A 13,530-nucleotide genomic window follows, 5' to 3' on the forward strand; every position below is an offset into this window, starting at 1 on the left:
AAGGTCCATGACCGGTGACAAATAAGACGAGCTCGCGTGACCAGCCCCTGATTCTAGTATCGACTTTCTTTATAACTTCATGAGTTGATCTTCTTGATGCCTCCGGTATATCCCAATCCAGTTGCCATTACGTTCGAATTACAGTTTTACAGTAATTGCAGTTTTTGTGTTACACAAGCTATCTTAAACAACACTATATATAACAGAAGTCTTCTTATATAGCATCCTCGCGAAGCTCGTGACGTCATTGAAGAAAAGCCTTTATATATATATTATACCTATAGCTATCGAATATCGCAGGATGACGCATGCGCCATACCCTTTTTTGAAGTATATCCAATGCATATAGGTGAGATTACCTTCTTCATTGACGTCGTGAGCTTCGCGCGGAGGCCTCCTGCTATAGATGATGCTGGATTAGCCCCGAAATGTTTTGTGTCTGTGTTTCAACTGATTGAAAAAAAAAAAAAATATATATTATCTTGTCTTGTAGCTTGGCATAAGGAATGAAAGGAACTCAAAAATCCTTTCGAAAAAAAACGAATTCTTTTCGGAAAAAGAATTAATTGCATACTTTTGAGTGTAAATTGAACTGTGGCAATAGACCAGAGTAGTGCGAGTTTAAGAAGTTAAACGTGAATTTTTCAGAATATTTGGAGAATGGACTTCATATTTTGCAATTGGTAATTCATTATTCGAACGTAAGATTTGATTGGAATCGAAAACATTTATACAGAAAAAATATAGGAAAACTATCTTTAATCGTTGTAGTACTGAGAAGTGAAACCTACTAGGTCTCAGCTGTATTCGTAAGCTTTGCGATTCGTTACAACTTCTTCGAATAACAGAAAAGAAAAATACCACTGATTAGTCGACTTTCTTCTTTCATTCTGTTCTCATAAAACCGAATATTGGCCAGAACAATCAAAGTCTATTAGACCCTAAGGTTCAATTCCTGCGAATTACGGATCAATAACATCAGAACAAAAGGGTTTTATACTAAGGACACTGACGCTTCACGTGCGTACTAACCATGTGTAAGGATAGTAATGTTGTGTATACTCCCCAGAACCTGTCGCTCACTGACAAGATTAACTTGCACTATTTCCCCCTTCAACCCGAAAAGATCACGGTTGCATGTATTTGAATAATAAAAAGCAATATCTCATTCACCATGAAAGGGATAAGCGCACACTCATACAGAAAGATATCCTGTTCGAACATCTGTTCGTGAAAGACTTGAATATTTTTCCATGTAAATGTGAATATTTTAGCACAACTTTCAGTGTATTTTTGAAGCATTCCCATATGCACAAGTTCCGTACCTATCCCTGCTTTAAACTTTGATATTTCCCGCAATGTGTCCGTCTTTTCAAAGAAAAGTAATGCATTTGCCAGTTGAAGAATTTTTAGTCAATAATTAATTTTTCCCTCATTTCTTGAAGAAACACCAATTTTAGTTTCTAAAAATAAATAAATATCTGTGACGTGTTCGTAATATCGCATTTTACGCAAATACTGCATTTTATTTTATAAATTTTGAGATTGAACTGAGGGAATTAGTTGTTTCTAGCGGGATAATGTATGTTAATTAGAGAATGTTCTTTATAAAGAAAAGTTTCAAAATGAACCTTAGTTAAAGTTTGACTCATATATAAGCTCTTTTTCTTTCAACACTCTACATAATTAACGATTCGATATATATATATTTGAAACAGTATGGTTAACAGTTAATAACAGTTTTGGTTAATATTTAGATTCATTGTGGCTAAAACTATTCCTTATTTGAATAATGCCTAACTTGCATTTTTTTTAAAGATCCCCGTATCTAGGACTCAATTAGCAGAAAATAGGCTTATGGGAACAACGGCGAAAGCAGATTCGTTATCTTCATTTCCCAACTGATAGAAGCGAAAATTAACGCTATTTATTTCTTTTCTCAGTGTGATATCAAGTTTTCACAATTTTTGTAAGGGGAAGTTTTTTATTTTTCGTGTGGATGTGAGTATTATCTCATGTAAGTGACTGTTTCATCATGCATTTTGAATGACCCTTCCCATTTAAAAAAAAGGGAAGGAATGGGATGCACTATTACGACCATGCACATCGAGAATCAAATTTCTCTTTTCACAAACTGTGATTACTTCCGTCTTAATGATCAGAATCTTGGCGTGAGAAAAGGTTGAACTACTGCAGATGCAAGACCAATTTATGGTCATTTGAATCGAAACAGTTCTCTTCGAACGTTTTACAAATCATTGCCTGTTTTATGATTAGAGACATACATGGGATTACCTGCTGTTTACTTGAACCTTTCGAACGATGATGGGCTGGAATTCTCAGAAGCGATTTTATAGAAATAAAATAGCATGACAGGAATTTTCAGAAAACTTGTGTCCCACCTTACAATTTTTTTGTCTAAATATTGTTAGTGGATCCTGTGCATAACCTTCATTTCCGTTACGTAGGGGAACTACCCTACGGCATACTTAACCTTGGGCATAGTTAACCTTGATGCACTGAAAGTACTCTTTAATAGTATTGCATTCTAGATTATGCTTTTGGAGTGTAAGACATTACAGTAACGTAACCTCTCAGCTAAATGTTGTTTCACCGCTTTGTCTGTGACCTTGCCAGAGATTTTGAAGGTAAGAATGTTTTAGTAATAAAATTATCCGTTTGGTTTTTTTCGCCATGATTCTCCTAAATATTGTAAGTTTAGTGAACCATAAGTAAGTATAATCTATGCAATAACCTGATGAACCATACCAAGTGCTCAATAATATCAAACACTGTGAAAATGAAGTTATTAATATTTTTCACGAAGAGCATCGTGTACCTTGAAACAAAAAAGTTCGTAACATTAATATTTATAATTCAAATTTACTGCACTGCTTCAAATTAAAAGCACATGGCTATGTCCACCGCTAGAAACGTCACACATCTATATTATGGAGTTTTTAAAAATAAAAGTAGAGTGATTAAAGTAAGAATATAGTTAGATAGATACAACATAATGAGATACATGCAAGACACAGTGATCTCAGATATATGACATTTTAACCAATTATAAGTGCAGACTGCACAACCTCGGCGTTCACAACGAAAAAAGAAAGTGATCAACTATGAAGAAGACTGACAGATGACACAAGAACAGTATAATGTCATAGAAATCGAACGATTTAAATTTCAGATGAAACCGATTATGAATGTTATAACTTATTCATTACTGATTTAAATATGCGATTTAGGATTTTACATTCGAATTAAGAGGGCACATATTTACTTAAATATAGCAACCCAATTACAAAAACTATGAAAAATATTTATATACATGATAAAATGCTATACAATGCCCCTAAAATGCATTTATGGTTGCCTCATTCTAAGTATGGATAGCTTATCGATTTACCCCATGTTTATCGTATTTCTTTTTGAACGTGTCAATTGTGTTATAGAATTTACTACCCTCGGGGATAAGCTATTCCATTTATTAACAACCCTATTAAAGAAATTTCCTGCGACACCATAACGTAGAATTGTCCCTTACCAAACGATACTGGTGTCTCCTTGTAAAAGCAGTCGATTGACAGTGTACTAATAATACATGGCCCATCCTATCAATCCCCTTGAAAATTTTGAACACTTCGATCAGATCTCCCTGACACCTGCGTTCATCCAATGAAAACATATTCCACACGCGTATCTGTTTTCTGCACCCCTTCAACCAAATCTATGTCCCTCTGCAGGTATGATCTCCAAAACTTAACAGCATAATCCAGTCCAGGGCGAACTAAGCCTCAGAAAATCGGAAGAATGACTTTAGGATAACATTTACAAACATTTTTAAGAATGAAACCGAGCATTCTATTTGACTTTTTGACCACCGCCGAACAATGTTGAGAAAACCTAAGTCGCTCGTAAATGAGAATTCCCAAATCGGTCACCCTAGTTGCATCCGGGATAGTGACACCATTTAACTCGTAAGAGAACCGTGGGTTTTTCGAACCAAAATGAGCGACCACGCACTTGTCAACGCTACACGTCATGCTCCATGCATTTGCCCATTCTGCAATCCTGTTTAAGTTGGGTCTCGACAAATATCTATCGCTTTGATTTCCGACTACACCCGATTAGCTTCACATCATCTGCGAACTAGCAATCCCATCCATACCCTGATCGAGGTTATCGATAAAAAGTGAAAAAAAAGTATGGGGCCAAGAACATTTGTTTGAGGAACTCCAATAGTAACACCTGTCCAATCAGAGAATTCCCTTTCACAATAGTTGTGACCTATCTTTCAACAACGACTCTATCGAATTCAGAAAGTTGAACCCAATCCCAGTCTCGTGTAAACGCTTCACGTGCTAACCATGTTGGACTCGATCGAATTCCTTCTGGAAATCAAGGTAAACAACATCTTCCCCTTTCTGAACCCATGATGATTATCAGACAATACACTATTCTTGTCTAGCCACTTCAACAATTGCTTTTTGATAATAATTTCCAAAATTTTCGAGAGGGAAATCGTCAAACTCAGTGGACGATAATTGGACACGGCTTCTTTCCTACCCTTTTTAAATGCCGGAACGACATTTGCAAGCTTTCAATCCCTTGGGACGATACCCTCAGCAGCACTACTCCTGTATATCTGCACGACAATTCCCCAACAATTCATTATCACATTCCCTAGGATATATATCATCTGGTCTCGGTGCTCTGCTGGCACATATATTTTTCAGAAGATTTTGGACTTCCACTTTAATATCGTTGAGAATTTTATTACTCCAAGCGACACTCGTAAGTTGAATATCGTATTCTCTATACGCGAAAAAGTCATTGAAAGCACAAAGAATCAGATATTCTCTCCTGTACGAGCACTTATATGCTCTGCCGGTTGAAGAACTACTTTTCCACCTTGATTGGATTCCCTCGTTTGTGTGATCTCCTTCCAGTGTACATCTGCATGTTGCACAAACTGCTTTTTATGCTATCGCAAGTAAATCAAAATGTATACCATGTTTTCCTGGTTTGTTTGTATATAATGTTCATATAAACAACGCCCTTTGAATGTAACCAACTACTTGTCTACCGTTACGTTAATTTTGAAATCTCTCAGATTTTTTCATTTGGAAGACCGCCACATGCTTTATCTGAAAAACAAAACGAATTTTCGTTCCTACTCGCAACAAATCTGAAGACAAGAAAAATAAAAAAATAAAAACAAAACCTTGCACTTAAGAGCTTAAACCTTAACCTTAAGAAGCACCAAACGAAGCCTTGTTCATTTGATTATTCTAATTGACTCGGTGGTGCCACATATAGGTTTTGTTACTCAAAAGTAGGAAATGAGGTTTTGAAGAACAAACATACTGAAAACTCCATCTGCGAGAAAATGTCGGCTCTTTCATCGTTTTCTTCATGAAATCTCTTTAAGGGTCTCAATACACCCTATTTGGTAATCAAAGGTACAAGTTTGAATAAATTGGGCTCTAGTTAGAAAAAATGAAAAACACGGTGAATGCCCATTTTAAAGAAGAACGAAAAAAGGAAACATTCAATGAAGTGCGGTAGTCAGAAACGCACAGTTCACTCGCAAATTACAAACGAATACTTGAGTTGGGTCCAATGAACCCCATGGATAGTCAAAGGGATGTGGTAGTATAATATTTTGCATTTCATCTACATAAATGCGTTCTTACCTCTATATTATTACTTTTTTTAATATTAATATCAGGGTGAATCTGGCCTATTCTGCCAAACAAAGGGGGTGATAGACGAGCCCAAGTGGATTATGAAACACCCCACCAACCCTGTCGTATCCCAAACCATTTTTTAGTTATGGTGGATAATCGATTAGGGAATAAATATGTGACAAATCTAAAAAAACCTGCATTTGTGAAGTTTCAAGAGTCTTACATGCAAACTAAGTACATATTTTGAAAAAGAACGGAAAGCATTCTATAATATAGCGTCAATTTCATTGAAATATCAAGATTTATTAGCGAGCTACAAACGCTGAAAGTTTGGGGAAGTAGAATATCAAATTGTCGTCAAAATATTTCATCGCCAATTAGGCAAATGCACTTCTGGCTACAACCAGCCGAATTTACTAAGCACTTGTTCATTGCACCAGCTTTCGAAAGATTCTACCATAAATCATATCGAAATTATGTTTGCAATATATCGCTAAAATCAGCTTTGTCATAATCAGTTTGTCGCAGTATATATTCGACGAAAATTAGAAATTAGCGGTTACATATTTTTAATATGCGATAATTGGTTTTTGCACAAAAAATCCTATAAGGAGACACTACCTCTATCTAAAGGATATCTGAATTTAATGGCGAGCTACAAGCGCTGAGAGATCGGTGAAGTGAAAAATCTAATTGTCGCCAAAACCTAAAAAAATTACTTCGACGAAAGCAGATTTCAGTTGATGTACTGCAAAAAATTACTAAATTTTTCCAGAACTAGATGCCCAATTTGGTTTGTTATAGACTCTTGCGAAAGCTGGTGGAATAGACAAGTTTTATTGAATTTGACTGATTTCAGCTAGAATTGTGTTTGTGGAATTGGGAGTTAAAAACTTTATCGCGACAAATGGATTTTGAAGTTCGTCAATCTTTTAGCGCCTTTAGCTCTCCATTAAATTCAGATAGTTCAATGAAATTGGGCTGTGGTCTTATCGGATTTTTTCTGCGCTTTACAAATATGCGCATAGTTTGAGTGCAGGTCTCTAAGAAACTTCACAAATCTTGTTCTTTCACGCATTTTGTTTCCCATAATCGATTATGCACCATAACTCGAAACGGGTTGGAGATCATTTGATCATTTCTGTCGCACCACGGTCATTTTCTACACACGAGGGCTAATTAGACCGGGACCTACAATTTATCGCCGATTCCGAACGGCAGGCTTGTTTTTTTTATACTCATCGAGAGGTTGGTGCGCTAACCTCTCAATGGGGGACTCCCTGCTGTAGCAATTTTTTGCTGCGGTCAAGTCGCCGTTTTTTTGTTGTACCCCTGTGTCAGGAAAGTTTTCTGACAAGGACGAACCGGGTATGGAACTCGCGACACCTCAAAACATCCTTTGGTACTTTAGGCGAGCATCTTATCGACCGGGCTACCGCGCCCCACGGGTTGGAGATAGGACAGGGTTGGTGGGGTGTTTCATGATACACTTGGGCTCGTCTACAAACCCCTTTCATTTGACAGAATAGGTCAGATACACCCTGTATATTAATGATCATATTTGTGTCATTATTTTGAATTTTTTTAATTAATTATGTTAATACTAAAAAACGTATTCACAGTAATATTTGTATTATTATTACTATTTTTTTTTTTTTTTTGGTTTAACAAATTTACTATGTTTCAATTTCTAATATTTTTATTACATGTTTCAAGATACAAGACCAGATAGAAAATCATCTTTTCAAGATACAGATACAAGATGTTTTACTTTGACACATTTTAGTCAGTTCGCAAATCCATATCTCATGGTTATAGTAGAACAGAAAAGTAATTTAAATACCACTCGATGCCTCATACAGTATACAGATAACAGAAATGAATTTTTGGTGAAATTTTTACTGTAAAAACTGGTTTGGGGAAATAAAGGTTGATAAATATTTTTCTAATGGGTGACAATTTTTCTTTTTTATGTTTCTGCATTCTCTTCCTCACATTTATGCATAATAAACAATGTACAAGCATATCTAATGATTTATTTTTCTTTGAAGTTCTCTAATTTTTGTGTTACTTTTCAAAAATAAAAATATTCGTGGGCCGTATTTGTATATTTCGGCATTTTATAAAGAACACATTTTCTTGGGGTCTCTGAATAATTTATATTAGTTAATTACACGTCTCTATGTGAATTTATAATTTATAACTTTTTAATACCATTCAAATATATTCATATCCTATTTTATTTTGTTTGTTTTAAAAAAAATGAGAAGTTACTTACATTCGTTTCGGTAAAAATTTAGAAAATATCTACTATGGAAGATAAATTATACCTAGAAGCAAATCTTATTCCTTATTCTAGAAAATTTACTTTCCATCAATGTATAAATATATTCATTTAGATTAAACACTCGATCAAGTAAGTGTACGGTAAGACTTGAAGTATATGAAATCAATGTTTATTTTTTTTTCCCCTATTCAATATTTAGAACGTTTTTCTTTGCATGGGAAATGAGTTTTGGCCTCCGGTTCATTCAAGATAAATAAGATAAAACAACAAAAAATTATATCCAAAATTAATTTGGAACTTTGTCTGTAATTAATCACCAAGAAATATGATTAATCTGTCAGGTAATGTTTTGTGATATTAAATTTCGCGGAAAAATAACTAGAAGATTCCAGATGTGGTATTTATGAAAGTCAAGAGAGAAGAAATAGAGTATAAAAAAAGAAAGCATATTTAATATATTTATTTATTATTATTTCTTTTCAGCTTTTTTTTTTTGCCACAAGCTGTTATAAGCTGAAAGGTAATTTTTCTAAATTATGTTTTTTATTAAATAAATATATTAAAGAAAAGAGGTCTAGATTAAGAAATTTGGAGATTTAATTAAATAAAGGGAAATGTTAAGTGAGTAGACATTCAAACATTCAGCAAGTGCAGATTAAAAATAATTTGTTATATTTTAAATATATTATGCGTTGTAGACGTTCTTGAGATTATTAAATAGTGAGTTTTGCATGGATAAAAAAATATATACATTTAAATTGTGTGCAGTGTTTAGTCTTTCCTATGAACAGATTCGTCAATTTGCATTTCTGTGCATTTTGCTTCGCATAAATTTGATTTATAATTTAATTGTTGTGGAAGTATGTTATACATATTTATGTGTTTTGAACGCAGATTTTCAACGGCCTCGTGATGAATGGAGCATATTAATCCCATACTAAACAGTTCGAGAGAGCTTTAGAAAGTCTGGAATTATGCATATGATTAAATATGGGATTTCATTGATCTCACTCTATTTATAAGCATTGATTTTCTGATGGTCACCACAATATGCCCTTAAAATGGTAATTTATAAATACTGAAATTAATGGAGGGTAGTTCACTTCTCATGGTTAATAGCCATAATAATGCTTGAGAGTTTTTGTGTGTATTATCATTAATTTTCATATTGACGTACATTCGATGGCAGTCATTATAGGCAGTATCTTCTTTATTGGTGAGATACTAAAACTTTGAATATTGGTCAACATTCAATTTATCTAGTTATGAACACTACTATCTCTGTTTCATAAAATATTATAATGTTGCACCACTTCATAATATGCAGTTATAAATATAGACAAAAAATATATGCATAAATTCAAGTACAGGTGAAACTAACATTAAAATTTTATTCTGTTTTTTTTTTTTTTGTGTGGATTTATTAACTCATTGTCAAGAATACAAACGGCAAGAAAAAAAATGGAAGCTTAAACATTTTCATTTTAATTCAATAAATTTCAGAATTTAATTATTCTTAGTCTCTCAGAGTGCTCTTTTATTCATATTAATAACATTCCTATCTCGCTTCTGCAATTCCCTAACGATGGCAATGTAACATTTAAGGATTTAATACTTTGGAAATTGTTGTAATTTCTTCTCTTCTCTGGGCGGTGATTATTAATTTCCTTCCAATCATAATTCTTATTTTCTAACATCCTGCTCATTCAGGTTCTTGAAATATTGAGTCTCAGATAGTTGTGTTAGCTTTAATCAAAGGAATATCAGCGGGCAAAAATGAAAGAATTTATTTGATTCATTGATGCTATGATTTTCTTCCATCAATGAACGTTGAAATAAGGTACATAGTACGAACTGAAATTTTTAATGATTTCTCTTTTACCTGAAATATATATTTATTTTTCGTAATTATTTTTGTGTCCTATTTATTTAAATTGAGGCAATACTTAAACTTTTCGGTCATCAATAATTATTTACTGTAATATGTGAGATATCTTCGTATTCAATTAAATCGGAATGGTTTCAATTTTTTTTTGTACACAAATCGTAAATAGCTTTGTGGCCTACTATATAAATATAATACAGTGATTTTTATATCATACATAGACAATCGCTAGGTAAATATATTTATGAATGAAACTCACCGGTTTCTAAAAAATAATAATAACCGAACTCATGAGGTGCTGAAAAAAGAGCACTTACACACACAAATAATGTGAATAAATTAAATTCCAATTTGTTTCGAATTCTTTGAGTTATGCACTTTCCAAAAGAATCGTTACTGTTTGATATATTGTTCAAAACAGGTTCATACAAGTTGCCCGAATGGGTACTTGGGAGTTCTACAATTTGTAACGGTGTCAAATTTCTGCAGATTCTGTTTGAGATCATTGAGGCAAACATTCTCTGATAAGTGACTTGAACATAAAGCAGTCTAACGGTGTCTGAATATAGCGTCATACTGATTAGGTTAATATAAAATGTTAGAATCGAAATTTATCTTATATTGTCATAATTAGACTATTGGCTATAACAAAGTGAAACATAGGTACAACCATACTTGCTTCTACGACAAATCCCTTCACAACGATATTTTTTTCTAATCTTGTTTGAAATTTCTTACAGTCTAATGATAAACTCCTCTCGATACAAACTCCTGTCGTTTACTTCGATATATCCCAGTATAACGATACTTTTTTTAGGATATTTCGAAACCAATCACTTCAACTAAATATAATACAAGGTACACTCAAAAAGTTCGTGAATGGTCTCAGAAAATAAAGGAAACAAAATACCTTTATTGACATACAAAGTACTCTTCATTAACTACAATATATTTTTGGCAACGGTTGTAATAATGCCGAAAACTATCATCCAAAGTTTTCATTGGAGTCGCGCAAAGCAACAGTGCAACTCTTGCTTAGATGGCCGGTACACTTACATGAATCCCTTGAGACGGGAGAACAAAAAGAAGTCTTCGAGAGGAATTGGTAATCTCCACCTCATCCGCTATCATTAATAAAATCAGCCGCCGATTATCCGCAAGCATCTGTCGCACTCATTGATAAACAGTTTCCTTTCCGACGCGGAAGTGTTTGAACCAGTAGTAAACATATTTTTACTCACTGCTTCTGTTCCGAACACTTTCATCAACATTTTATGCTTCTTCATCGCAGTTTTTACCCATTTTGCAGCAAAACTGTGTTTACGCGTTGTTCCATTGCATTGTGACATCAACTTTCCATCAATGCTTTCAATCGATTGCGCTGGGCAACTTTGCTTCAGCTTAGTGTTTTCGACGCTAGGGGGCGATTCTTTACATGTTTCTTAAAGCGTATGCGTGGGAGCACGTTTCTAACCGGCGTTGTTCTTTAAATATTGGACCATTCACAGAACTTTTGAGCGCATCTTGTATTTATAAACTGGATAACAACATGATCCTTACGTATTTCCAAGAGATCTGTCCAGGGAATTTTTTAGCGTTAGTAGACATCCATATGTACCGGGTTTCAAACAAAGGCCTGCACAGTCTGAAGCGAGCTCGCTAACCACTGGACTGTCAGGAAGCCCTCATTCAAAATCACTTTCGATGTGTCTTTAAATCCCTCACCAGTGGATTGTTCTTTCGAAGGTATTCAATAACATCGGTATTTTGCTCAGTCTACCCTCTGAAAGTGTAAACGAAGATGCCGTGAAGGTAAACCACTCAACAGTGTTGAACGACTATCTGAATTTCTTTGATGAATTATAACTTTTTGTTGCGAAATGCTTGCATGAACAATTCACGATGGTGCCAACAAAGTCAATTCAGAAGAGATGACAGCAGCAGCACAAATTTGGTGGTGACTGATAAGATAATGCTTCTTCTCGATATAACGATGAGCTCTCCGGAACGATTATTGATTTTTGGTCAACCGAGTTACGTTATATCGAGACCTCACTATATACCCGTTGGGACACGTTGTAGCATGTTGCCAATAAATATAATATTCTTAGAAGAAATGCTACGTATTCCAATAATGACAGGTTATCAAATATAACTACTGTCACATCAGAAATTTTATTCCGCCTCGATGTAGTTTACATTTCATATCATGTAACATCCATATCTTGAGATTCCAAAACTTACACAAAATATTGCAAATAGCTTAAGAAATTAATCACCAAGTTCGTACCAAGAATAGAGAAACCAAATTTAGAGAAGAAACTCAGAATATGGGGGGGGGATATATATATAATCATGGCAACAAAAGTAAATAAGAAGATATATATTATTTATAAACTTATAAACAAGTTTCGACTGCAATTAACTTTTCCCTAATGAATTTTCATAGAAACCACTTTGAGAATATAAACTTTTCATTTGGCATAGGATTTTCAGAACGTATGAGAGAAACGTTGGAATGTTACACGCTTAATGATTTTCAAATTGGGGGAACAAAAGTTTTTTTCTACATTCAAAAATAAGAGTAATTTAGGTAATTCACCTGTTACTATCACTTTTCCAGCACTGGCACTAACGACCATCTCACCGGTCAGCATATGTTGCGTTTGGCAGCGGTAACTCCAATTCTGGTCTCTTTCTTTCACTTCATGCACCAGCAGCTCACCTGAACGTAGAACACTATACGAACGAGCTGGAAACACACAATGAAGAAGAGGAAAAAAATATATAACTGTGGGGAAAAAACGGTAAAAACTATCGAAAAGTTTCTGAACTAAGATTCAAGTTTTTGAACGGCAAACAAAACTTAATACTATTTCTATTTTGCAAATAAGAAAACAAGGAATCAATTTACTTTCGAAACACCTGTTTTCCAAATAGGAAAGAGAAAAGGAAAAAAGAAGCAAAAAAAAAAGTTTGCAATGAAACATTTCGGAACTTTGAACATTGTTCAGATTCAAGGGATTAAATGGATTCTTTGTTCTGTAATTTTCAACGGAATGCACATCAAGAACTCTTTCATTTTAAAAGTGAGAGCAGATTATTTCTATTTTATTCAAGTTCGTTAAAGGATTTGTTCTATTTGAATTAAACACTCAGAAAATATTTAGCTTAAAGAATTTGCTTCATAATTCCGTTGTGCGGTAAAAGTCCAATATAACGAGTAAAGCTTATAACAAAAATTGCGCTCTATCCAGTGATTTTGAAAGTGATGGTCAAATAGTTGATATTAAAGAAACAGGAAAATATTAGGTTACAGCGAGTTGAAAATTTGTTGACTGATACAGTCAACGCCAGTTATATAACTCACGGACAATGTTATAATTCGTTTATTGTTATCGTATTTACAAAAACCGGAGTGAACCAATGTCATAACATGAGAAAAATTATTTATAGTTGTCTGGACGGATGATGTTATCCATCTTTTTCCCCTCGTAACCAAATTTACTTTTTTTCTTGTCAGTTATCGTTATCCGACTGCAAGACTGTTGGAGGCTGGAAGGTGTTCACACCCCCCCCCCCCCCCATCTATTGATGACAAACACTTCCGTACTTAATGTTGTAAACAGCACGTAGTATCCGCCATATTATCCATGTGCGTG

General features: G+C 34.2%; 1 protein-coding gene across 1 annotated transcript in view; it reads right to left on the reverse strand.

The window, feature by feature from the left end:
• The window catches only part of LOC149078983 (cell adhesion molecule Dscam1-like), a 123,188-nt gene that overhangs the window by 74,416 nt on the left and 35,242 nt on the right, over positions 1-13,530 (reverse strand). The window contains exon 4 of the mRNA XM_089241231.1: positions 12,471-12,620. Coding sequence (XP_089097357.1) covers positions 12,471-12,620 — 150 coding nt within the window. The remainder of the gene's footprint in view (positions 1-12,470; positions 12,621-13,530) is intronic.

This window comes from Pholcus phalangioides, unplaced genomic scaffold, assembly GCF_987345545.1.
Source record: "Pholcus phalangioides strain wild (caught in Gottingen) unplaced genomic scaffold, Ppha-v1.0 ptg000013l_1, whole genome shotgun sequence".
In the NCBI taxonomy this organism is placed as follows: domain Eukaryota; kingdom Metazoa; phylum Arthropoda; class Arachnida; order Araneae; family Pholcidae; genus Pholcus; species Pholcus phalangioides.